Consider the following 26,514-nt stretch of genomic DNA (forward strand, 5'->3'; position numbering starts at 1 on the left):
CCATCGATCGCCTTGACTGATCCCCCCGCGGCGAGCTGTAATGACTACACTTTGCAATTGCTCTGGAATCAATGTGGCCCCCCGACGGGGTGCTTAGAGAAATGAATTACAGGTTCATAAGAGACGCACTGTGATCATTGCAAACATGGCAGCCGTGTTCAGCACAAGTCAATTGAGAACAAAAGGCCGTGTCCTCGGCCAGCGTTTGGAAATATCTACAGCACGGAGACTCCTTAGAGAGAGTGTGGCTGTGTATGCCAGGCATTGTAGGTTTTGTATAAAATATGCACCAAAGGACTGTGTGAGAGATGTACAGGAGGAGAGGAGGGGTTGCAATGCTTATTTTCAAAGCCTGTATCTTTGAAATAGGTATACATGAAGTAACATAACATAATACATACTGTACAGTATAGGCTAGTCACTCGCCCCACCCGCCCCCCCCCCCCCCCCCCCCCCCCCCCCCCCCAAAGAATTCAATTTTTTTTTAATTTTTTTTTTTATAAACAAACCTCAATAGTCTCTTTTAATTTGTAGGTCTAAATAGCAAATACAAATGGAAATGCTTTACTTTTTACTTAAAGAAAAAAAAGAAAAGGAGCTTTTTCACTACTGCCTTCAAAAGGAAAAAGTTTGCTTACGGGGATACTTTCAAAAGTAAGACAGGCGAGTGAATAGAGAAGATATCTTATATTATATATTATATACATCATGGGTCAGAGGTGCCGCTCCCTGCGCAACGAGAACAAACGGGGGATGTCAATCAAACACGCCATATTATTTTACTTGGTGAGACTTTCAAAACTGTCAACAATGGTCAGCGCTATAGGTAAAGACCTTTTACATATCTGTAGATACTAGGGGTGTAAGAATGCAACGATGCATCGCAATGCATCGATCCTAAGGTCGAATTGCATCAAATCGAATCGTGGTCAAATGAAGAGATTTCATGATGCATTGAATCGTTGCCTGAAGAATCGTAATCGAATCGAAGTGGGGTCAAATATTTACACCCCTGATACAGTATTATCTCTATATCCTACTAGTTACGCTGCTGGACAATATGATTACTACTGTACCATACTGTTTGTATACCTGTATCACTGTACATATTATACTACAACTCTGTACATACAGTACATCTGATTAGCACTACGCTCAGTATAACTCATTTGTATATTTTGTACCCAGTTTAATCACATGTCATTGTATATTGCTGTTGCACTTTAATGCACATTTGCATGCTGGTTGGATGCCAAACTTATTTTGGTTGTACTGTACGTCTGCTGTATAATGTCAATACATTTGAATCCAATCAAAATGGATAAATGGACTGCATTTATATAGCGCTTTTATCCAAAGCGCTTTACAACTTATGCCTCACATTCACCCATTCACTCACATTCACACACCGACGGCAGATGCAACCATGCAAGGTACTGACCTGCTCATCGGGAGCAGTTGGGGGTTAAGTGTCTTGCTCAAGGACACTTTGACATGCTGCCAGGAGGAGCCACAATCTAACCGGGAACCTTCTGATTACCAGACAATCACTCTACCTCCTGAGTCACTGTCACCCCCACTATACTATAGGATATATTAGTGGATATAGTAGTGTCACCCCACTAAACTATAGGATATATTAGTGTCACCCCTACTATATGATATACTATAGGATATATTAGTGTCACCCCCACTATACTATAGGATATATTAGTGGATATAGTAGTCAGCCCCACTATACTATAGGATATAGTAGTGTCACCCCCACTATACTATAGGATATATTAGTGGATATAGTAGTCAGCCCCACTATACTATAGGATAGAGTAGTGTCACCCCCACTATACTATAGGATATACTATAGGATATAGTAGTGCCGCCCCTAATATACTATATGATATATTAGTGTCACCCCCACTATACTATAGGAAATAGTAGTGTCACCCCCACTATACTATAGGATATAGTAGTGTCACCCCCACTATACTATATGATATACCGGTAGTAGTGTCACCCCCACTATACTATAGGATATAGTAGTGTCACCCCCACTATACTATATGATATATAGTAGTGTCACCCCCACTATACTATAGGATATATAGTAGTGTCACCCCCACTATACTATAGGATATATAGTAGTGTCACCCCCACTATACTATAGGATATATAGTAGTGTATATAGTAGTGTCACCCCCACTATACTATAGGATATAGTAGTGTCACCCCCACTATACTATATGATATATAGTAGTGTATATAGTAGTGTCACCCCCACTATAATATAGGATATAGTAGTGTCACCCCCACTATACTATAGGATATATAGTAGTGTATATAGTAGTGTCACCCCCACTATACTATAGGATATAGTAGTGTCACCCCCACTATACTATAGGATATATAGTAGTGTATATAGTAGTGTCACCCCCACTATACTATAGGATATATAGTAGTGTATATAGTAGTGTCACCCCCCCACTATACTATAGGATATAGTAGGGTCACCCCCACTATACTATAGGATATATAGTAGTGTATATAGTAGTGTCACCCCCCCTATACTATAGGATATAGTAGTGTCACCCCCACTATACTATATGATATATAGTAGTGTATATAGTAGTGTCACCCCCCCACTATACTATAGGATATATAGTAGTGTATATAGTCGTGTCACCCCCCCACTATACCATATGCTATATAGTAGTGTATATAATAGTGTCACCCCCCCACTATACTATAGGATATATAGTAGTGTATATAGTAGTGTCACCCCCACTATACTATATGATATATAGTAGTGTCACCCCCACTATACTATATGATATATAGTAGTGTCACCCCCACTATACTATATGATATATAGTAGTGTCACCCCCACTATACTATATGATATAGTAGTGTCACCCCCCCACTATACTATATGATATATAGTAGTGTCACCCCCCATATACTATATGATATATAGTAGTGTCACACCACTATACTATATGATATATAGTAGTGTCACCCCCACTATACTATATGATATATAGTAGTGTCACCCCCATATACTATATGATATATAGTAGTGTCACACCACTATACTATAGGATATATAGTAGTGTCACCTCCCCACTATACTATAGGATATATAGTAGTGTCACCCCCACTATACTATATGATATATAGTAGTGTCACACCACTATACTATATGATATAGTAGTGTCACCCCCCCACTATACTATAGGATATATAGTAGGGTCACCCCCACTATACTATAGGATATATAGTAGTGTATATAGTAGTGTCACCCTCCCACTATACTATAGGATATATAGTAGTGTATATAGTAGTGTCACCCCCCCACTATACTATAGGATATATAGTAGTGTATATAGTAGTGTCACCCCCACTATACTGTATAGACTAAAGGCAACATCATTAGTGCAATATTATTCATAGACCGCATCTTCAAAACACAGAGGATAATTGTACCTTTCTGGAATTCAACACATGGACAAGCTAACGGGAAAATGTACAGTAGATTCAATGAACAGACTCTTGTGGATTCATGATGATGGGAGACAGCAGATGATACAAGTAGCTCCGCAGGCAGGCTGTCGTGCACACAGGGCACTGGGTAATATATGTATTATTTAGAAAACGCATGCATAAAAACATACGCATTATGAAAATCTAGCCGTCAGGTCTCTGTGGAGTGAGGGGACATACATCAAAAAAGTGACAGAAAAAAGGCATGTGAGGTCTCGGCTACGTTATTACCTATTCTGAAGGAATTATAGTCATTGAAGTTGATTCTTGTGTTTTCATGACCAAACCTACAATTGTCTTTGAAATTGGTAGGTCTCGAATAGCGAACACAAATTGAAACGCTTTACATTTAAAGAAACATGGAGCATGTTCTCCGCCTCAAATGAAACGGGTGCCGTTTAAAAAAAAAAAAGCAAGTATTTGAGAGGCAGATAAAAGTGGCTCAGAAGGTAGAGCAGTCGTCTGGTAATCGGAAGGCTCCTCCCGGCAGCGCGTCAAAGTGTCCATGTGTTGTAAAGCTTACACACAAAAGCACCTTACAGTAAGTGACACAAGCACACACTGCTGCTACTTACACTGTAGTATTTTTGTATTCATCCGCTGTTTTTACCTTACATATACCTTGTATAGATTGTATAGATCGTTGTGTATTGTGTTCACAAATCTACTTACGGTTGAGGAGCCGGGAAAAACAAGCATCTCACGTTTTTCTGAATGTATGTACAGTATATTTTAAAAAGTTGTGACAATAAAATTATCTGAATCTGAAAAGCGCTTTGGATAAAAGCGCTATATAAATGCAGTCCATTTACCATTTATCTTTTACATAACTTAAGAGGCCCTCTATATAAGATACGTTTAATTAGCTTGACACAGATTGGGGACGTGCATCCCAATAGATTGGCAGGTAAACCGGGATGGGGGGGGATAAAGAATACCCCCCCCCCACGGTGTAGCAGATCAGTAGAGGCGTGGAGCATGATGGAGCATATATTAAAGCTTGATCGCGGCACAGCAAGACCAGCTGGAGGAGCCGTTGAGTAAAGAAGAGTGTGGGTCATTTACAGTGGACAGTTGAAAAGGAAACGTCCAGAACAGAATTCACAATGTTAACAATAGGAGCAAGTTTTTTCACTCTAAACGAGAACATTGAAGAATCAACACTGTGAGCTGTGACGTCACCAGAGAGAAAATAATCCTCACTATAAATTAGTACAGTGACAGAATCTGTGAGGGCTGGTCCACACCAGTCGGCGGGGACGACACAGAACATCGCCATTATAATTGATGTTATTGTAGCAACACTGGGATTGGCGGCGATTGGTCAGCCGAGCTGTCACTCTGCACTCTGCCAACCTGGGGCTGGCGGCGGTGACGCTATTGGTCCGGCGAGCTGGGGGTTGGCAGAGGGGAGGGGGCAAGGGCTGACCTGGGAAGTTCAGGTGCAGTCTAATAATTACAAGCAGAGGTGATGCACCCCGTCTTGATACGGAAAACCTGTAACTGAAGTTATAATAAACCAAAGTGAGAAACAACAACAGCATCGGTGAGTCATTCATTAGCGAGGACGTTACATTATATAGAGGTGCCGATTCTCTAGGAGCCCATCTCTCCCTCTCTCTACGGTACGTTCAATGAACGTTTAAGTAGCAAACTGTTACACTATAAAAACAAACTGGATAGTTTATGATAATAAACATTTAACTTCATTAGCTGAAATATTCTAAAATCATTAAAGGTCCCATGCATTATAAATGGCCCTTTCCAGTGTGTAGCATGGTTTCCTAGCAATGTGGGGTTATATCAATGTGGTCTGTGTCGTTAATTATCATATTGACTCATCAGTCTAGTCTCGAGTTCATGAGATCTTCCCTCACTCAACTAAGCCGTTCTGATTTGACGGTATTGCTGACGTGAATAAGGTACTGATTTGCAGTAACGCCCCCTCTATGGTTGTAGCGCATAGTGTAACCCGACACTTCCTCAAACGGGTTTTGACAGAGGCAGAGAACGAGAGGGAGAGAGAAAGATAGAGGGAGAGAAAGATATAGAGAGGCCGTGCGGTCCCCGCGTGCATGAGTGTGTGTAAAAATGTGTGTGTGTGCGCCGCAGGGATGGGTCTTCTCTCACACACACACGGAGCATTTACACAAATTGTGTGTAAATGCTCCGTGTGTCCCTCCCTCTCTCTCTCTCTCTCCCTCTCTATCTCTCTCTCTCTCTCCCTCGCAGTCGGGAGCACTAGCTTATCACTGTCAAAGTATCTTTGCGCATGCTCCCACGTGCACGCCCGTATTCCGATCCGTGCAATAATAATCACAGAGGTATATATTGTCATTTGAAACAAGTTACCAATGCATTGTCCCGTGGGATTATGCCCCCCTGCGGCGAAATTAATTAGTCTCCCCCTCAATCTCTCTCTGTGCCAGTCGCAGACTGTGTGGGTGACTGTCACTCAAAGCGCTTATGGGCGGAGCCCATCGAATAACAGCCTGAATTCCAAAGGGAGACAAATTATGCTTTTGAGTACTTTATTAGAAATATAAAACAATGAGAAAAAAAGAAAAAAAATTACAGATTTGTTCCATAGACTCACAGGAATTGTGTAAAGTTGCCCAAATAGTGCAAGGAATAGCAATGGATGTCAACTTTAAGTCTTCTATAAGCCATTCTCCCTTTCTGTGTGTGTGTGTGTGTGTGTGTGTGTGTGTGTGTGTGTGTGTGTGTGTGTGTGTGTGTGTCCGCTCACGTCCCATATAACGTACCAGATGACGTCAGAGGAGTTTGATAGTATTTACTGAGGATTGCCAGATAATGTTGATATTTAACTCATTCAGTGTTAGTCACGATGATAGTCGGGTTAACTCGCCATGGCTTGAGTGGCAATCACGAGTATAGTCGGGTTTTAATCGTTATTTCTTTTATTAGCGATATCCATTCATTTTTTTATTAAACTTTATTTTTTAGCGTTTATCGCTTTTTCTGGTCAAGCATGACCGACAGAAACAGGTTGAATGGGATGTAGAGTAGGGGAAGACACTCTGAGAAAATACGGCGGGTCCGGGAATCGAACTCGTGTACCCCAGATCCGTGACGAGCACGGTTGTCCCCGACGCAGAAATAGCGCCGAGGTACGCGGTGAGCTACGGGAGCTCCCCCATCCATTCATTTTCATCCACCCAGCCTGATGTTATCGTTGGGAATGGGTTTGAGCTCGCAAGAGGGCAAATACCGCCGCCTACGCCTTCCAGCGGGTATTGCACTCCACTGGGAATGGTGTAGTTTCTTTTCTGGGACGATCCGAGCCGTGCGGGCAGGGTTTAAATACTCAGGTGAGGTTGTCAGATACAACGATGCATTGGAACAGTAACCTCGCCCGACCTGTCATTGTGAAACGGTCGGTAATGTGGTACGGACCTCCACAAGCAGTATTTGGAATGGCGATAAGATAATTGGATTATTTCTTTTGCATTACATCAGATACAAGGTAAGAACACTATATATAAATTTGATCGTTGATCTGATATTTATTTCTACCCCGATCTACGCTGTCTCTGTGTCTGTATGTGTGGCTGCTGCCGTTGGGTGCAGGACTAAACCACATTGCATGCTTAAGGATAATAATGATGATCTAGCGTTGATTTCAGGAAGATTCGATAATCAGGCGAAAAATTCCGTGTTTAGTGTATTCCACTAAACGCTATTATCGCGTCTTTCTCTGGAATTACTCAGAAGCAGCCAAAGTTATACTCATATTCAAAAGGCTATAAAACGGAAATGTACCGATGAAAAAACAATCCGTTTTGTACATGTTGACTGGAAGCAACTCACTGATAATCGACGGGTGTATTAGACCCATAGCTTTAATTTAAGATATATTTTAAGGACTCGCAAGTCTCGCAGTCCCCCCATTGACTTACAGCGGTGGCGTACTAGCGCTATCTCGTGGATTAAGCGATGGTGCAGAATGAGTTAAGCATAAAACAAATATAATACAAAATAAATGTATACAAATGTATCATGCAACATAAACAAATTGTTGTAGGAGGAACGGTTTGGGAGAGGGAGGCAGGGAGGGGTTTTAGGTTGTGTGTTGCGATAACAATGTTGACATAGGCTGCGGTTACATGGTGACTTTTAATTCCGAATTATAACTTCGGAATCAAATCATTCGGATGTAAAAAAAAATCATGCGAGTTTACATGTCAAATCTTAATTCCGACAAGGTGTTTACATGAAAGTCACTGTCTAATCGGGAGTTTTCGAGTCATCGTAAGGTTTGGGGCTGGGAAGGCTTCTGATTGGGTAAACGTAAACATGATGTTAACGTCATTACGTTTACCGGAAGTAAACAAACAGCTGCGACCGGTATTCTCAGCCATAGATATATATAGAACACTAGATAGCTTGCCCGCGCTGCCGGCCAATGGAGAGCGACGTCACTGAACCGCCGCCATCTTGCTCCAGTTAGCCTTGAGTGAGAGTGAGTGAGCTGCACAGACAAAAATACTCATAACTCGCTGAAATATTGACGGATTTACAAATGGTTTGGTTTATTACAAGCATTATTAACGTGGCTATGATTCAAGCGGTTTGTAAAAAAAAACATCTTTAATTTTTTTTTTATTAGTATGCAGTATCATAACTACATCTTTGATGTGTATAGCAAACCAACCCGTTTGTAAATCCGTCAATATTTCAGCGAGTTATGAGTATTTTTGTCTGTGCAGCTCACTCACTCTCACTCAAGGCTAACTGGAGCAAGATGGCGGCGGTTCAGTGACGCTGGTGACTCCGCCTTAAGCTATCTAGTGTTCTATAGATATCTATGTTCTCAGCTACTGTGCTAGCGTACCAAACAACATTAACCAGACTCTCGGTGTGTCTATTCTGCTAACGTTAAAGGCCTCTACATGCTACAGCAACTTCAAAGCAACTGCACCACAACATCGACAAAGCAAAGGTGTTGCAGACACTCTGCCTTTATGCTTCTGCAACATCGACGCACAGCCTATGTAACATTGTACCCCGTATGTAGCTAGGTTCCTAGATAGATGACACTTCCCTTCTCAACCAACCCATTGATAACAAGCAGACAAATAAGCATAATTTTTACTTCTGGGCGGGGGGTTTCAAAATAAAAGAGCGACGTCTAAAAGCACCGTAAATACGTTTATTTTTTACAATATCTAACGTTACATGAACCTAAACTAATCTAAAGTTAGTTTAGGTTCGTGTTAACGTTAGATAATGTACAAAATAAACGTATTTCCGGTGCTTTTAGACATCGCTCTTTTATTTTGAAATCCCCCGACCGGAAGTATTATAGTGTCTGTTGCTAGCAGCTTAACTTTTGCCGGCCGGTTCTGTGCTTTTTCTAGCTAACGTAATATCATCATTAGTTTCCAAAGGAGAGGAGAGAAAGACCGTGGCTCACATGCAGCTCAAACTACCTGTTGGAATAAATTAATTGATTGATGTTTAACTTGTCCCTGTGTGTGTCCAGTCATTTCGACTAGCAAATGTTGTATTTAACGTTACCTCAGGATACCATTGTATTTAGTTGGTTAGCTATGTAGCTAATGTGGATAGCATTTTGTATAGCATCAATACTAGCTGGCTGGCTACAGCTTTATTTACTAAATTATGGAGGCTTTTTAATCGTCAAGGTAAGAGAGGATTTGTCATGATCAACTGAAGGCGTATGCTATGGAACAATATGTGCCCCTGTTCGCGATCATCTATGTGTACTGTAGCCTATGCGCGATCATGCGCAGAAAGACCGGGGGGAACTAATTCCGAAAAATGCGTGAAAAGCTGGGTACATGGACAGAAAAAGCTTTAATTCGGAATGATAAACGGAATAAACCGGCCACTTACATCGGAATGGATTTTATTTCGGAATGGCCATTTTCATTCGGAATTAAGTATTTTCAGATGTTTACATGATAACTTTAAATAGGATTTAACGTTAATTCCGAATGAAAAGGGGAATAAACTGTCCATGTAAACGCAGCCATTGAGAAGTTTAGACTTCATAGAGAGAAAGAGAGTAAAGTACAGAAAGGTACCGTTGGGTACCGGTATCGATTCCCAGGTAAAAAGAAGATTTTCCAGGCTCTGTTTCGCGAGCAAACCCACCACGTAGGCCAGATGCAAGCGGCATTTTACATTAAACATCAGTTAAAAAAAAATTAAAATAAAAAGGAATCGCAAATTGTATCGCAATATCCGTCAGAAAAATCGCAAGCAACCTGCGGCTCTTTAGCCAATCAGCTAAAAAATATATATATATTTTATTTTTTTATTTTTGTTCTCTTATTTTGGAGATCGATGTCATACTGTGACACTGAAATGAAAAAATATTTCATCAACTCAAATATTTCATCAACTAAAATATACAGTACGTAAGCCTCTCCCTGCCGTCTGCAAGTGGCTAATCTTGAGTTTCCGACCCCCCAGTAAGCTAACCATGGATAAATCCAAAAAAAGGAAAGTGAGGAAAATAGAGGGTTTAATTCAGCGTGGACAGATTAATTTGCTTTCACGACTAACGATGCAGTCTGTATGCCTGATATGTGGTGAGAAATTTGCGAACAACAAAAAATTTACTTTTTATTTTATAGATTTTCCACAAATAAGGGAAGGACTCAAATATACCTGAATAGTTCAGGGTTTTATTTCAAAGTAGGTCTACAGACACCAGTGTTTTGTCTCCTCTTCTGTGTTTTATTTAAAAATAGGTCTAGTACACACTACACAGCCAGTCTTTTTTCTCCTCTTCTTAAGAGTTTGAGGTTTTCCTTTGTTATAACAGGTAAAAACAGCAATAAAAAGTCAAACATTTTCCTTTTATTGCTTTATAATTCCATGAATGCAACAAACTGTGTGCTATAAGTATAAAGTATAATAAATCGCAAATTACTTTGGGTATGCAATTGTCAGGCGTTTTATGCAAAATGTGGGTTATTCTTGGGGATAACTATATAAAATGTTATACACTGTGTTACCTTCATTTTTTATCCACTTGTTCTCCCATTTTTCTATATTTTTTCTCCCATCCCAATTTCGTATCATCCAATTCAACCCTCCCCTGTCACGAACACTGTTTCTTGCCTCCCACAAGCCGGCTGCAATGTGGACTAAGTCATACATAGCACAAGTCCCCTCCGGTACTTGAGGTAACAGCAGTCGCATCTTTTCACCTGCGCAGCTCGATCTCTCAGTGGCGAGGAGTAACGCGTGGGAGGCTCACGCTGCCCCCGACACTTCCTGATTCTACTGCACAGGCGCACCAACCGACCTGTAGGAGTCGCTGTCCACAAAGCCCGATCCCCACCCATCAGTTTCCCACCCCCTAATACGGCCAATGTGTATTAGTATGAACGACCAGCTAAACTGAAAGCAATGTGGAGCGCTGGGCTCGAACAGGCGAGCCCAGCGTCTCCGCATTCGTGGCGAGCGCCTTGCCCACTACGCCACGTAGCCGCCCCTGTGTTACCTTCATTTTAAGGGTAAATTGGTTTTGCGGCTCGAGAGGAATTTTATTTTGTGGGAGGGGGGAAAATGGCTCTTTTGATAGTAAAGGTTGCTGACCCCTGTTCTAGACGGTATGCCAAGGTTTGGATTGGATACTTTAGCCACAGATCTTGGAGGACAGTTTGGAATACAATTAATTCACCCATTGACTTTTCCACCCATCGAAGTTCACATACAATCACGACGGACTCACTTAGGTGGTCTATACGCCTCGTCATCGGAGCAGTTCTGGAAAATACCTCTTGATTGATTGATTGTGGATTAGAGACATCAGCCAAGGGATAAAACATGATAAAATTATTTCCATCATGGTCCCTGGTATTAAAAAACAGGACATACATCAACATAAAACATTAAGATACAATATGCATAATACAGTTGAAGATAAAATAACAATAAATAAATATACTACCCTCTCTTTCCTATGCCGATAGCCATGATCGTACATACTTTTTGAAGCCAGTTAACCTGGGGGCCTGTTTAATGCTGCTGGGCAGGCTGTTCCACAGTACTGCAGCTGAGTAAAGGAAGGTCTGCTGGCCGTACAAAATTTGTTTAAATCTAAATGGAACTATGTTTGTGTCTCTACCTCTGGTTTCATTGTTTTTTACATATTGGAAGTAATTGTGAAGGTAGCTTGGCACCTCCCCTTTATAAATCCTATAGACTAGGCAAAGTTTTATCATGGATACTCTTGTCCACCCTGAGCCACCCTTGAAGTGGGGCTGGTCTAAGTGAGTATGAGTGGGGAGCTGCAGGACTATCCTAACTATTAGACATACCAGTTGAACACCACAGATACCACAAATTCTTCTATGAAAGAGAGACATCGAGAGGTTTTGTATCAGGTTTTTATTATCAATTACTAACGTCCTCGTATGAAACCCTCCAACTAGACTCTGTCTGGAGGAGGGATATACCAGACCTGGAAAGTGACTTTGATTGGCAAGGAGCATGGGCAAATGTCCGTCTTACATCAAGGAACCCGGACCATCAACAAATCAATCTTAACTATATTCACAGGATATACTTGACTCCTATAAGACTGAACAGAATGGGTCTTAAACAAGACTCAAAATGCTCCCAATGTACAAATGGAGACGAAGGGACATTTATGCACATGTATTGGGACTGCCCACCAGTTAAGGCATTCTGGAAAGATGTGACCCATCAATTATCAAAACTCGTATCTTGGAATATACCAGTACACCCCTCTGTATTACTATTGAATGATGTTTTTGAGTTTGCAGTAAATCCACAGCTAAAGAGATTGGTTTTATCGGGTATCACAGTAGCTAAAAAACTGATCGCATCACGCTGGTTTCAACCGGAAAAAATGTGCCGGAAGGTTTGGTTTCTTACATATCTCGATGTGATTTATCAAGAAATATCTACAGCAAGAATTATGGGACTCAACGAATCCAAAATGTCAATGTGGTTAGAAGTGGTGGAGAGAATAAAAGCTAGCTTATAATGGTAGTGTCTGGTTAGGAGTGAGGGATAATGTAGGTACTATCCAAGGAGGGGTCCGGGAGGGGGGGGTTCGAGCTGGAGCATATGTGTGTAGGGTTTTAGATAATAGGTATTAGGGGTATATCCTGTATAAGACATTGGTATAATTGGTAATTTTGTTGGATATACACTGTATACGGTAAAATATTATTATATACTTTTTTTGTTTTGTTTTCTGTTTCTGTACTTGCATGTCATTTTAGCCACCTTAATTGTTAGTTTCATTATGCATTGTGTGTTGAGTACTGACTTTTAATAATTTTGTTTTGCAATAATAAAAAAAAACAAAAAAAAGGACTATCCTAACTAGCTTGTTCTGGGCAGTTTGAAGTCTATTTTTCAAGTTGCTGGGGGAACTGTCATACCAGGACAAGCAAGCATAGTCAAAATGACACTGAACTAATGCCCCTGCAAGTGCTCTAAGAGCTTTCCTGTCCAGGTATTTAGAACCTTGGCTATTATCTTTTTCGACATGCTTTCCCCTGAGAGTGTGTTTTATAAAGTACACCCTAGATACACCACTGATTTGGTACTGGTGACAAATGAGCTACCTAACTGTACCTTGAAGTTGAACCCTTCCTGGTTTTTCTGTTTCCTTGTAGTAGAAAATAAAATAGATTCTGTTTTTCCTAAATGGAGAGACAGTCGATGACATTGCGTAATACAAGCATGGAATTTATAAGCACAAAATCAATCCATCAAAGGTAGAAACCAGACGACATGAGACTGGAATATTATTAATGTAATATTATTTTAATAAACTATCTTGGAGAGCTCACAACTGTATACTTCAAGATCACAGGAAGGACCAACGTGATGTGGGAATTCTATTCTGGGGCTGATTTTCTCTTTAAGTGTATGATAGCCAGAGGACAGCTCTTTGTGGACGATGGCGGCGACGGTGGTGGATGCCTTCAACTTGAAAGAATATTTAAAAGATCCCGTCTGTCTGACCCAGTGGACAGAGACATGTCTCTGAGCTGTTTGACATCATCAAGCATCAGACACATAACAGTGATGGCTGCAGCCGTCTGTTTAATCACCTGCTATACAGGCTGTTAAATTTTTTTAACGTGGGGAAGTGGAGAGGAGCGTGTGGGTGGGGGGGTGGAGGAGAGGAAATGAGAGAGGGGAGGAGATGAGAGGAGAGAGGAGAGGGGAGATGAGGAGGATAGGGGAAGAAAGGAGAAGAAATGGGAGATGAGGAGAAGAGAGTGGAGAGGAGATGGGAGATGAGGAGAAGAGAGGGAAGAAGGGGAGATAAGAGAGGAGATAAGGGGAGAGGAGAAGAGAGGAGAGGGGAGATGAGAGGAGAAGAGAGGAGAGAAGGGGAGAGGAGGAGAAGAGTCAAGAGTCACTTTATTGTCCCATCAGCTGGGAAATTTGTCTTGGGCTTACACCCACTACAGCCACAGACACATACATGACACAACACAACTGACTCCAAACAGAGGAGATACACAATATAAAATATACAGTAAAGTACCTGCACAGCAGGATGTCTGGCAACACCACATTAGAATAGTATACCCAAATATACTAGTATAATATAATATAATAGTATACCCAAAAAAACTCAAATATCGGTTATCGAATATCGATAATATAACAACCAAATATCAGTTATTCGATAGTTGCCCTTTATCTGGCACTATTTACAAGTTTAACTGAGATCGGAATAAAGGAGTTTTTAAACCTATTTAGTCTAGTGCGTGGAACTCTAAACCTCCTCCCAGAGGGCAGTAGCTCATACTCGGCATGTAAGACATGGGAGGGGTCCGAGACTATTCTATTGGCTTGCCTTAGAGTAGCCTGTTCAAAATAGACTGCAGGGATGGGTGACCTTTCACCCCTATGATCTTCCATGCAGTCTGCATCAGACGGACAAGTTTGGACTTTAATTGTACAGAGTCAGACAGGTTACCAAACCAAGCTGTAATACCATATCTGATGAGACTCTCTAATACAGATTGGTAGAAAAGTAACATACATTTTTTATCTACACCATGAACTCTAAGGCGACGTAGAAAGTGCAGTCGTTGTTGTAGTCTGCTACACAGGCTGTCTACATGGGTGTTCCAGGTTAGTGTGTTATCGACAAAAATCCCAAGATATTTATATGAAGAGACCTGCGAGAGAGGAGATAAGGAGAGAGGATAAGATAGGAGAGGGGAGAAGATAGAAGAAGAGAGGCGATAAGGGGAGAGGAGAAGAGAGGGGAGAGGAGGAGAGGGGGAGAGGAGATGAGAGGGGAGAGGAGAAAAGGGGAGAGGAGAGGCGACAAGATGAGAAGGGAGTGGAGTGAATGGGAGAGAAGAGGAGAGATGAGAAGTATAGAGTAGTTTATGCATAGATACTGTAGTGCAGCGAGTGATCTGTCGGATATGTGCAAATGGGATCTGATTGTGTGAAAATGGGATTTCATTGTGTGTCTGTGTGTGCAATACTGTGTGTGAGGTACATGTGTGTGTGTGTGTGTGTGTGTGTGTGTGTGTGTGTGTGTGTGTGTGTGTACTTGAATCTGTATGGGCGTGTCTGTGTTGTGAACAGTTCTGTATCTGTGACTGTGTGTGTGTATCTGTGTGCATGCGTGTACTGTACGTGTATCTCTATCTCTGTGTGTGTGTGTGTGTGCGTGTGTGTGCGTGTGCGTGCATGCGTGCATGTTTGGACCCACCCACCTGTGAGTGAGACAGAAGCACAGGCCTGGAGAAGATGATCCATTCCACCACCTTGCTGCAGGGAGGGGTGGTCAGGGAGCCGGTGTAACGGTAGTAACTAGCCAGCGACGCCGGGAGCAAATCCCTCAGGATGAACGGCCGGAGGAAGGTCTCCTTGTCTGGAGAGGAAACGCAGCAGGAAGCAGACGTGTTGACATGACAGAAACACAACACAGATAACAAGACAGGTGCTGGAACGAGAATGAGTGCAAGAGAGGAAGTAGTGAGTCCAGGGCCGTCCCTGATTAAAGATTCTTAAAGGGGGACTGTCAAAATACAAAAACGACATGTTTTTCCTTGTAACTGGAGTGCTATCTATCCATCCAGATAAGTTGGAGCTTTCAACCGTAGAGATGTTTGCCATCACTCCAATAGAATGGAGCTAAATAGTCATTATTTTGCAGCACAAGCCTAGCTGTTGGCCAAAAACACCTCACCCAGAGTTTTAAGCTAGGCTAAAGGTCCATATCTGCTTCCATAAATGGCACAAAACGACACAAGAGGCTTATGGCGAGGGACTGAAGACAATAACTGACTACAAAGTCAGCGCCCCCTCAATGGGGAGCGACGACGCCTCTCTCGCGGACAAACTCAACTCTTTCTACGCCCGGTTTGGTGTAGACGGTGGCACCGCTGGCTCAACGGCCAGTGACGTCACTGGCGCGCCGGCTGTTGTGGAGGGGGGCAACCGCAGGGGGGCGGGAACGCTCTCTCGTTGTCGGAACACAGTGTGAGAAGAGCATTTATGCAGGTGAACACCAGGAAAGCGGCTGGCCCAGATGGTATAACAGGACGCATACTTAAGTCCTGTGCCAACCAGCTAGCCCCGGTGTTCACCGCCATATTTAATCAATCCCTGGCGGAGTCAGTGGTCCCTGCCTGCTTCAAGATGTCTACCATCATCCCTGTACCAAAGAAACCCTCCCCAACATGTCTCAATGACTACAGACCGGTGGCACTCACCTCTGTGGTCATGAAATGTTTCGAGAGGCTGGTCAAGGACCACATTTGTGCCTCCCTCCCCAGTGATATGGACCCTATGCAATTTGCATACAGGACAAACAGGTCCACTGACAACGCGGTCTCCCAGGTACTGCACAGCACCCTCTCTCACCTTGACCGTCAGAAGGGGGGCTATGTGAGACTGTTGTTCATTGACTACAGCTCAGCGTTCAACACCATAGTCCCCACCAGACTGGTGGACAAGCTGATCGAGCTAGGTCTGAGCTCCGCCCTGAGCGCCTGGGTACTGGACTTTCTGAGTGAAAGACCCCAGGCGGTCAGGGTGGGGGGTCAGACATCCAACACCATCACCCTGAGCATCGGGTCCCCCCAGGGCTGTGTTCTGAGCCCCCTGCTGTACTCACTCTACACACACGATTGTGTGGCCAAGTTCAGCTCCAACTCCATAGTGAAGTTTGCAGACGACACAGTGGTGGTGGGGCTGATCTCGGACAACGACGAGAAGGCCTACCGGGAGGAGGTTGAGGTACTGGAACGGTGGTGCCAGGACAACAGCCTGCTCCTGAACATTGGTAAAACCAAGGAGCTGATCGTGGATTATAGGAGAGGACATCAGGAGACACACACACCACTGATGATAAACGGGGCTACCGTGGACAGGGTGAGCAGCTTTAAGTACCTGGGGGTCCACATCTCAGAGGATCTGACATGGTCAACACACATAGACAGTCGTAAAAAAGGTGAAGCAGCGCCTCTACCACCTGAGACAGTTAAGGAAGTTCAGAGTATCGGGGAAGATACTCCAGTCCTTCTACTCCGGAGCTGTAGAGAGCATCTTGACTGGAAACATCACTGCCTGGTATGGAAACAGCACGGCACAGGACAAGAAGGCCCTACAGAGAGTGGTGCGCTCAGCCGAGCGTACCACGGGTATTGCACTACCTCCCCTGCAGATTCTATACAACAAGAGGTGCAAATCCAGAGCGTGCAGAATAATGAAAGACCCCCACCACCCCAATAACAGCCTGTTCCAGCTGCTGAGGTCAGGCAGACGCCTGCGAACCCCAGCTACTAGGACAGAGAGGCTTCGGCTTAGCTTCTTCCCCCCGGCCACCAGAGCCTTGAACAATGAACACTGAGTGCCACAGAACACTGAACTTTTCACACACAAGCACACATGAGCACACACTCACACACTAGCAGCCACTTTAACATGAGCAGGCACACACTCATGCCGCACACGCCCACACTTATGGCCAAAAAGGAAAGGTCACTTTAAAAATAGTATAGTAACAGTGTATTGCACTACCAAAGGATCTAGCATGTCCTATATGCTCTGTAAATAACTATGTACAGATACCGAGATGTCCCACCATGTTACCTGTTACCTGTTTATTGCACAATGTTGTTTTTTATTGGATTCTATTATATGTTGTACCACTGTATTGCACATCGTTGGGGGCAAGACCACCCGCATTTCATTGTATACTTGTATGCCGTGACAAATAAAACTCTTGACTTGACTTGCTTACATTAATTTGTGCTAAGCGGCTAGCTTGCAGCCAGATAGCTTTCTATTGGTATCCATCTTCTTGTCTGTTATGTAATACTTTCACATGACATGGTGGAGGGAATACTTACCGTCTGTGGTGCATATTCACATTGTGGTTGAAGTGTGTTGTCACTAATTGGTGGTTGTGATTGACACTGTTTTTGTTTTTTCTTGTCATTAATCACAGGTGTGGTGATTGAGGCACCACACCCTATGTAAGCAGGCCAGAGTGCTGTCTGCAGCTGTCGCTCATCACTTGGTCTCCAGAGCCTCACCAGAAGTGCTCCTTCACTTGTGCTCTGAACATTTCCACCATTTTGGCCATTGTTGCCCTTTTGTCCATGTGCTTCTTTTTGTCATTTATATTCCGAACCATGGAAGCTGGAGCACCCAGCTCTCCATTATTCTTTGTTCTTTAAATAGTTAGCTGTGCAAATACATAGTTATTTTTTGGTAACACTTGTCCGTTGTCCTGTGTCCACCATTTTACATTCAAGGCCCATAACTAATCGACTAAGACGGGGGGGTCCTAGTAGAGCTTGTGTACGGAACTCCATTTCCTGTTACTCTACTTCCTGTGATGCAGAACGTAAACCCCAGCATCCTCTACAGCCAACACACACACACACACGCACAGGGTTCTTCTTACCCTGTGATTTAAGCTCCACTTTATTGACTTACATTTTCTTTCCTTTTTTTTTCTTCACGCCAACATTTACAAGGATAGATGGTTTCATTTATCTCTACTAAAGTGACGTTTACACCATCACCCGCGAAGAGACTCCGTGGTTTGGAATGATGGTGGCCTTCTTTAAACCCTCTCCCCCCTGGCAACCCGGGGAGCGAGAGGAGGAGAGGAAGGAACAGAAGGAGATGGAACACCCTCCACTCTTGACAGTTAATCCATGGGCTGAGTGGGAGCCTGGACCTGCCCTTGCTGCATTGTTTAGACAGAGAGCCGTGCGCTGGGACCGCTGGGATCAGGTCCAGGGCAGATCTGGGACGACTACAGGTGGAGCTGGGCGATGATTCACTATGATGAATTCACCGTCTTTCAACGTGGGGCCGCGTGGTGATGATGATCTCCAGGTAATACACAATTCTGTTGTCTAAAATGTATAATAACGAGCCCTTATGATGAGTTTAGGTTCAAATACTTTTCAATATGTCTTATTAACCAAGATGATACCACGACAGCTCGTTTTGAGCCACACAGCTTCAAAGGGTTTCTCTTTTAATGATGCATGCAGGTCTACTTTACCCACTTTGCAACACACTTAACCCCTCCCCCACCTAACACCTTCTCCAGGTGAACTGCAGGGAGCAGTCATGGCTTTGATGCGAGACACACACACAAAGGCCCCTCCATCAATCCTATCTATACTCCGTTCTAGTCCTTGGGCCAAATCCCCAAATTGAACAAAATATTTCTCACAAAATGCCCAATGGCACTATGCAGTTCAATGCGATTAACAAGGACTGCATTCATAAAGCGTTTTTATCCGAAGCTCTTTACAACTTATGCCTCACATTCACAGGCAACCGTGTAAGGTGCCAACCTGCTCATCAGAAGCAGTTAGGGGTTAAGTGTCTTGCTCAAGGACACTTCGACACGCTGCCGGCAGGAGCAGTAATTGAACCGGGAACCTTCATATGTTACCAGACGACCGCTCTACCTCCAGACGACCGCTGTCGCCTCCCGTCAAATCAACCGGATCACATAAGCTGTGATTTCACAGACATGAGCAGATACCGTGATTTGTATATATCGAGATAAAGTCCCTACGACTGCCGTGCTATTGATTTCTTCCAAACTGCGGGACCTTGTTGGGCTCACTGTGGTCACAAGTGCATGAGGAGGATCGTGTTCTATAAGTCCACAACAAACAAGAAACAGCAGGTTGAGACCTCTGGGGTTAGAAGATCACTTTTATCTTCCACTGAAGCACAGCGCGGCTTCCTTTGCAATCTGACTGGGCTCACTGTCACCGCCTCACTGTCAAGGTGCCAAAGTAAGTACGGCTTCGGTCTTGATTCCATCGCCTCTGATCGCATCTCCGTCCTTATCCGACAGGCGGCGTTCAGACGGGCCGGGCCGGGCCAGCAGGGCACAGCGGGCCTCACACCGTAACACCGCTTCCGCACGTGCGAGAGAAAAACCGAGGAGTCCAAAAAGAGCCCCTCCCTGTGCCCTGCGGTGCACTGTTCCAGTGCTCACGCGGCCTCCCCCCACCCGCCTCCTTCAGACGGCGTACGTGCCCTATCGCTCATGAGTCCGGCGACATGCTGACGGACGGATGGCTTCTGGCTAAGGAGTCGGTGGAAACCCCAGCGCCCCGCTGGGGGGGAGGGGAGGGGCTAGGAGCGGCAGGAAGGGAGCCGCCACCGCCAAACACTCCAGTATCCCGCGGTCCATTCCTTTTAGAGGATTATGAGGGGAAACAAGGAACGACAGCGGCTCTGGAGGTAGAGCGGTCGCCTGGTAAAGGGAAGGTTCCACGATGTGTCCGTGACCGCGAGCGAGACACATAACCCCCCCTGAACGATCCCGACGAGCAGGTCGGCACCTTGCAGCGGTCGTGTCCGCCGTCGCTGGGTGAATGTGAGGCATACATTGTAAAGCTCTTTGAATAAAAGCTTTTAAACGCAGTTTATTTACAATTAGTCCATTCAAAGCCATTAACACTGGAACAAGGTTGTATTAAATCCGCCCACACCACCCACCTCCACCACTCCCCTCAACCCCGGTCTTTTAAATGTTGTGTTATTTGTCAAGAGAACTGTGCAACGGAGATTTGACAAGGGGATCGGAAAATATTTGAATTCGATCAGCAGATTCAGTCAAATGCTTTCAAACCCCAACTCAGGGTGGAGTGGACTCAGCGGAGCGGCTGCATACGTTTTCTTCAGTACGGGTGTGTGCCCCCCCCCCCCCCCCCCCCTCTTACCCGTTGAGCTACACAGGTAGGAGTTATCTAGGGACCGTAGGAAGGAAGGGACACAGGAGAGACAGCTCTGAGTGGGATTCAATCATTGGCCTGCGGGGAAAAGTGTGGCTCTGGAAGTCACGCTCAACGCACACACACGCACGCACATGCACACGCACAGTAATGATGTCATGTCACCAACCTACGTCACACGGCATCAAGTTTACTGCCAGCATGCTAAGCCAATTTCACCCTACAGTACAAAGAGTGTAACAATAAAACGGAGAAAGCCTCAATGAAACCCAGTAGTACAGCTGTAAAGATTTTGCTATCAGTAAAAATTTACGAGTAAAGAGCAATAAATTCATGGCAATATGCTTTCAGTTTATCCTCATCCATTACCAGCGCCGCTTCCTCCCGCTCAGTGTGTGTGTGTGTGTTTGTGTGTGTGCGTGTGTGTTTGCATGTATGTGTGTGTGTGTGTGTGTGTGTGTTTGTATGCGTGTGCGTGTGTGTGTCTGCATGTGTGTGTGCATGTGTGTGCGTGTGCGTGTGTGTGTGTGTGTGTGTGTGTGTGTGTGTGTGTGTGTGTGTGTGTGAGAGCAGGGCCATGCCATAAAGGCTCCGTGTCACTGGCAGGCTGTAAAACAAGTCATACATGTCCGCCGCATGTAACTTACAGAGGGCTGCCGTGCGCTGCGGCTCGCAGCGTGGGAGGATTATGAAAACATGCTAAACCACATCTGGTCACGGTCTGGTGAAGACAACGCCGTAACTTAATGTCTTTCAGCGATGCCGCAGCGCTGATGTAAGACGACGACTAGGCCTGCGTGAGGCGCGACTCCCCCCAACGGCACTAGCGATTAATAGCTTACGTGCGCGTGCAAGGCTGTGTGAGAGGTGGGGTCTAATGGAAGCATGTGTGTCAGTGTGCAGCGTTGACTAATTGAGGCTCAGACGCAATTAATGCTTCTGTCTCGTCAGTTGTGGCTTCAGAGAGAGGGGAGACGTGGGGACACAGGGGGGGGGGGGGGGGGGGGGGGCATGGGGAGGGGGTGTGGTATCTCGCTGATCTCCGGGTGCATTTGATGTGGAACTCGGCTCACAGCTTGCGCTCCGGACTCTCATTTGGAATTTAAATCGTTTCATTCCGAGGCCAAAGTTAAGCATCTTCAAAGACTTGAACGAATGACCCAACAAGAGGACCAGTCCTCTGTTCTCTGCAGGGTGGAGAGCAGGCAACGGTGTCGCTACCATCAGGCTGAAATTAACCGAGACACCAAGACAGATAAATAAGTGCTATGGTGATTTCATATCACGCCGCTCTGAGATTTATTTCCAACTCACCATATCGGACGCATCACTGTACACTTTACTAATTGGTTGGACTTCACTGGCTACATGCAGATTGCAATTTTCATATACAAAGCTGTTCTTGGTAAACGTCCATGGTATCAGTTCCAAGCTTGAATTAACTCCCTCAACCTCAGATCCAGCACCTGGATGCACTTTAAAATACCGCGTGTGCGGACTGAGGCAAGTAAAAGAAGCCTATTTTATTTCAGTCCTTGGTCCTGGAATGACCTCCAGACACGTCTCAAATTGGCCTCTCCGATCTCTTTGAATTGCTTCAAACTAAAAACATCTGAAATCCTTGCCTCCTGCTGCTCCTGCTTTGATGCAAGGCACTTTTCTACTGTACCTCTGGCTTCTGTCCCCTCAGTACGCTGAGTTTGATTGTTGCTATTTTATTGTGTTTGTATTTTATTGAGCTGAATAAAAATTTTCATTTTCAATTTCGGTTGTATGGTAGTCTACTGACAACTTGCATTGTATCCGGGAACCCCCGGATTTCCAGACGACTGTTCTACCTCCGGAGTCACTGTCGACCGAGCCACTGGTCGTCAATTGAACCATATAACAGAAAATGTATCGAGTATTGAGAACAAGGACACAAATGCAATTTTCTGTTGTGGAGGACGTTTAATAGGCACCATCTGTATTATTCTACAGTGTGCTAGGAGGGCCATGGACGCACTGACTGGAGGTTTCACAGATAATCATGACCAAGGCCCACGTCAACGACCGTACCGTAAACTCTTCCACAAGATGGTTTCACTATCCTACTTATTAAATACTGCAACTGTGATCGTCTCACAATGACAAATGGCCTTAACACTTTGCATGCCACGCCCGAGATTTCTCGGGTTTACCCCCCGCGGGTTTGAATGCCCATCACGAGAATATTCGTTTTATTTTATTTTTTTTTTATTAGCGATCTGAAATCATATTGCATCAAGCGAGTCTACCGTTGGAGATCCAGTCACCCCAGGCGCTCAGATGTGAAAAAAGCGCCCCCTATCGTCTCCCAGATGGTAAATCACCCTTTTGGATTGGACTAAAAAAAAAAACAGCACTCCACATTTTACTTCTCACTCATGTAACCGGGGTCTACCAGCTTCACTCTGGAGCCTCGGAGCCACGGGGAATATGTGTTTTACTGTATACATGATGGCGAAATGAGCGATTTTTTCGAATGGCGATCAGGAATTAGAATAATCCATTTGGATACCATCTGATCTCAGGTAAGGAATCTATGTTATCAGTATTAGGATAATCAGACCCGTTTTCACAGATATATAAGCTTTTATGTGATTATGGTGCTGTTTGACTCTGCTCGCGGTCAGGAAATAAGATAATCGATTTTCAACTGGCGGCACGAGCGTGCATGCGTACACATATAGTATCGATCATCTAGCGTTTATTTGAAAACGATTCATAAATAGGCAGAAAAATGACCGTTCTAGAATATTCCAGTAAAAGGCGATTATCATAGAATGTGTTGTTTTTTACGAAAATGAGTGATTTTCAAAATGCTATCAAACGGAAATGAAGCGATAAAAAAACAATCTGCTACGACAATGTTGACTGGAAAATTAGTCTTTGATAAGTGACGGGCAGATTAGACACATAGCCATAATTTAAAACATAGATTAGGCAATATTAACGTTAACATTGGAGTGGATGTGGACATTCAAGGGGGTAAAAAGGAAAACACGGCTGGCTCTCAAAGTGTTAAAGAGAGGTTCCCAATGAACATGCAAAAGCAACACTGTGTAGAGAGTGTTGTTTCTATAATTTCCTTAAACCCAAAATGTATTTGCTCAAATGTAGGTATCAGATTCACAAAACAAACACTAAGGTTATCACTAAGGAACTTTAAACATTATGTCTGCTCAAAGGTCAGTGACTGTCATTTCATTTAGCCTACTCTTTGAATTAATATTTGCTGGACGAATGTGTGCAATGTGCAGCATACAATAACACAAATGTAAAACGTTTGCTAACACAATTTTGTTAAGACGTGGCTCTCGTACAATACCTAGCTACTACCAAGGCTACTACTAGCATGGTAACAGTAATGAAAATGTGCCTTTGCTGAACTATCCACAGACCATTTATTTTATTCACAACACTAAGTAAAACCGATGTTCAGTCAATGTTAAGATTAACAAGCCTATACAAGCTGTTCAGAATCATTGCCCTTTGTCACAAGGGGGACACAAGCAATCAATGTGATTTAATTAATCTATTAGCAATTAGCAACACTGCCTACATAATGTACTGCCCAGTTTATGAAGGTATTTTGTATTTATTTTTGTACTTGTGGGTGTGGGATAGCCAGGAAAATAAGTGAATAATTATTTTAAAATGTGGTGTGTGCTACTGTATATATACCCACCAAAAACAACCAGTTCAATACAAGGGAAGAACGAGGTACTGGAAAATAAGGAATTTAAAATATGTAGTATGTACACTTGAAAAGAAACATAACAAACATGTTCCACAGATTTAAGGAAGTTGTATATCATTGATTGATTGGATACTTGAAAATCAATGTAATCACTTATTAAATTATTCCAGTCTTGTTTGACAGTATAACAGTAACCAAGCGCGGGCAGAGCTTTGGATCTGTCAATTAGTGAGTGAGTGACAATGACAGTCTATTAGGTGCTTTGTAACTCACAAGTAAACACACAGAAATACATCCACCACGCCCATGTACTGTATGTTCTGGTCTTATGAGAGGAGAGGATGCAACAGAAAGAGGACATGAAGTGTTCCGAGGTGAAGTGCCGGGAGTATAGCGCTAATTGTTTTAGCATTTTCCATTCAAATACTTTATCTTCCTCTTTTCCTTCATCTTTATTTAGTGTTTTTTTTTTATATACCTGTTTTAATATGCCGCTAATTCCCGACATTGAAAATGAGGGAAACCTCAATGTTTCTTTGATAATGAAATAAAATGTTTGAAATTAAATTAAACATACATGAAACGGTTAGCATTAGCTTTGCTACTCTTTCAAGCTACAATCACCTCTGGGAGAACCATGCTAATGCGTTCTAGTTTTGATATAGTGGTAGGGGAGGGCTTACGCTAAGGGTCATGGCTCCAGTGTGTCATCAAGCCATGATTTCAGGCCAGCCCCAAAAAAATCCTGAACACAAAAATAGTGAAAAACTGTTTTAATGGTCTAAACTCCACAAATCAGTACTACATTAGGTGCTTTGTATCTCACAACGAGTAAACACACAGAAATACATCCACCATGCCCATGCACTGTATATTCTGGTCTTATGAGAGGAGAGGATGCAACAGAAAGAGGAGATGAAGTGTTCTAATAGCCTGCTGTCCTGCTACTCACCATGGTGAACCACCCGCTTCAGTCCCTGGATGATGGGCTCGACGGCAGGATTGTCTCCCTGACCCAACTGTGCAGCAAACAGACCGAGACAAAGAGAGAGAGAGGGGGGGGGGGGGGGTTACAAGACTAGCACGACACGTCCACAATAACAACAACATGATACAGAAAATCAGCCGCGGATGCAAACTGCTGCTGTTGGAAACGCAGTAACCATGCAATATCTGTCAATGCAACACGGTATTCAGAAGACATTATTTGTTCAGCCAGTGCTCTAGGTGTGAGCTGCCGTTTGTGAGTTTCTGCTGCCTTTTCATTCTGCAACTTCTACAACGGGTTTTATTGAGAGAGGCGCACAATACTGTGTGCCGAGTACAACATGTGGTCTTGTGATCGTTGTTGTTACGATTAGTTTATTAGCTGTACAGAGGTCTCTCTCTCTCTCTCTCCCTATATATCTCCCTCTCCCCACAACATCCCCACCGTCCTACTTAAGAGACGAGGGTGGACAAAACGGTGTTGGGACGCAGGGACCGATCCTCCTCTCCGCTCGACATTAATTCAGGTCAGTCAGAGGAGAATAATTGTCTGGAAACTGAGTGCTGAATGTGGATAATATGAGCACCTTGGAGGCCATTAACGGACCCTTTGGGAGCACAAAGAAGAACCCTCAGCTCATTGATTAGATATGGTAAATCTGTGCCAGTGAGTGTGAGCGTGTGTGTGTCTGTGTGTGTGTGCCCGTTTAAGAAGCCCTCGCTCTGTAAACTGCAATTCAGCGGGTTGCGCGCGGTGCTGCTAATTGCAGTAAGCGATACAACTGTCAAGGACCCAGAGGAGGCATTTAGGTCCTCGTGCTCCGCACTGTCCGTCACTGTCGGGGCGCAGACCTACATAGGGAAACACCTGTGTCCCCGTTCCAGCCTTTTCTCCGCTTGAGGAATGACCCCTCGCCGCCACGGCGCTCAAGCGGAACGGAGCCATGTACAACGAGTACCTGTTATCAATCGCATAGTTATTATGGCTTATAATAATAGAGTGCATGGAAGAGGGATTATTGA

General features: G+C 43.9%; 1 protein-coding gene across 1 annotated transcript in view; it reads right to left on the reverse strand.

Annotated features, from left to right (window-relative positions):
* Nucleotides 1-26,514, reverse strand: part of ca16b (carbonic anhydrase XVI b) — a 427,352-nt gene that overhangs the window by 97,901 nt on the left and 302,937 nt on the right. Inside the window, 2 exon segments of the mRNA XM_084315656.1 lie at nt 15,270-15,427; nt 25,457-25,523. Of these exon segments, the coding sequence (XP_084171782.1) occupies nt 15,270-15,427; nt 25,457-25,523 (225 nt within the window).

The sequence above is a fragment of the Notolepis coatsorum genome (assembly GCF_963971535.1).
Source record: "Notolepis coatsorum genome assembly, chromosome: 6".
NCBI lineage: Eukaryota > Metazoa > Chordata > Actinopteri > Aulopiformes > Paralepididae > Notolepis > Notolepis coatsorum.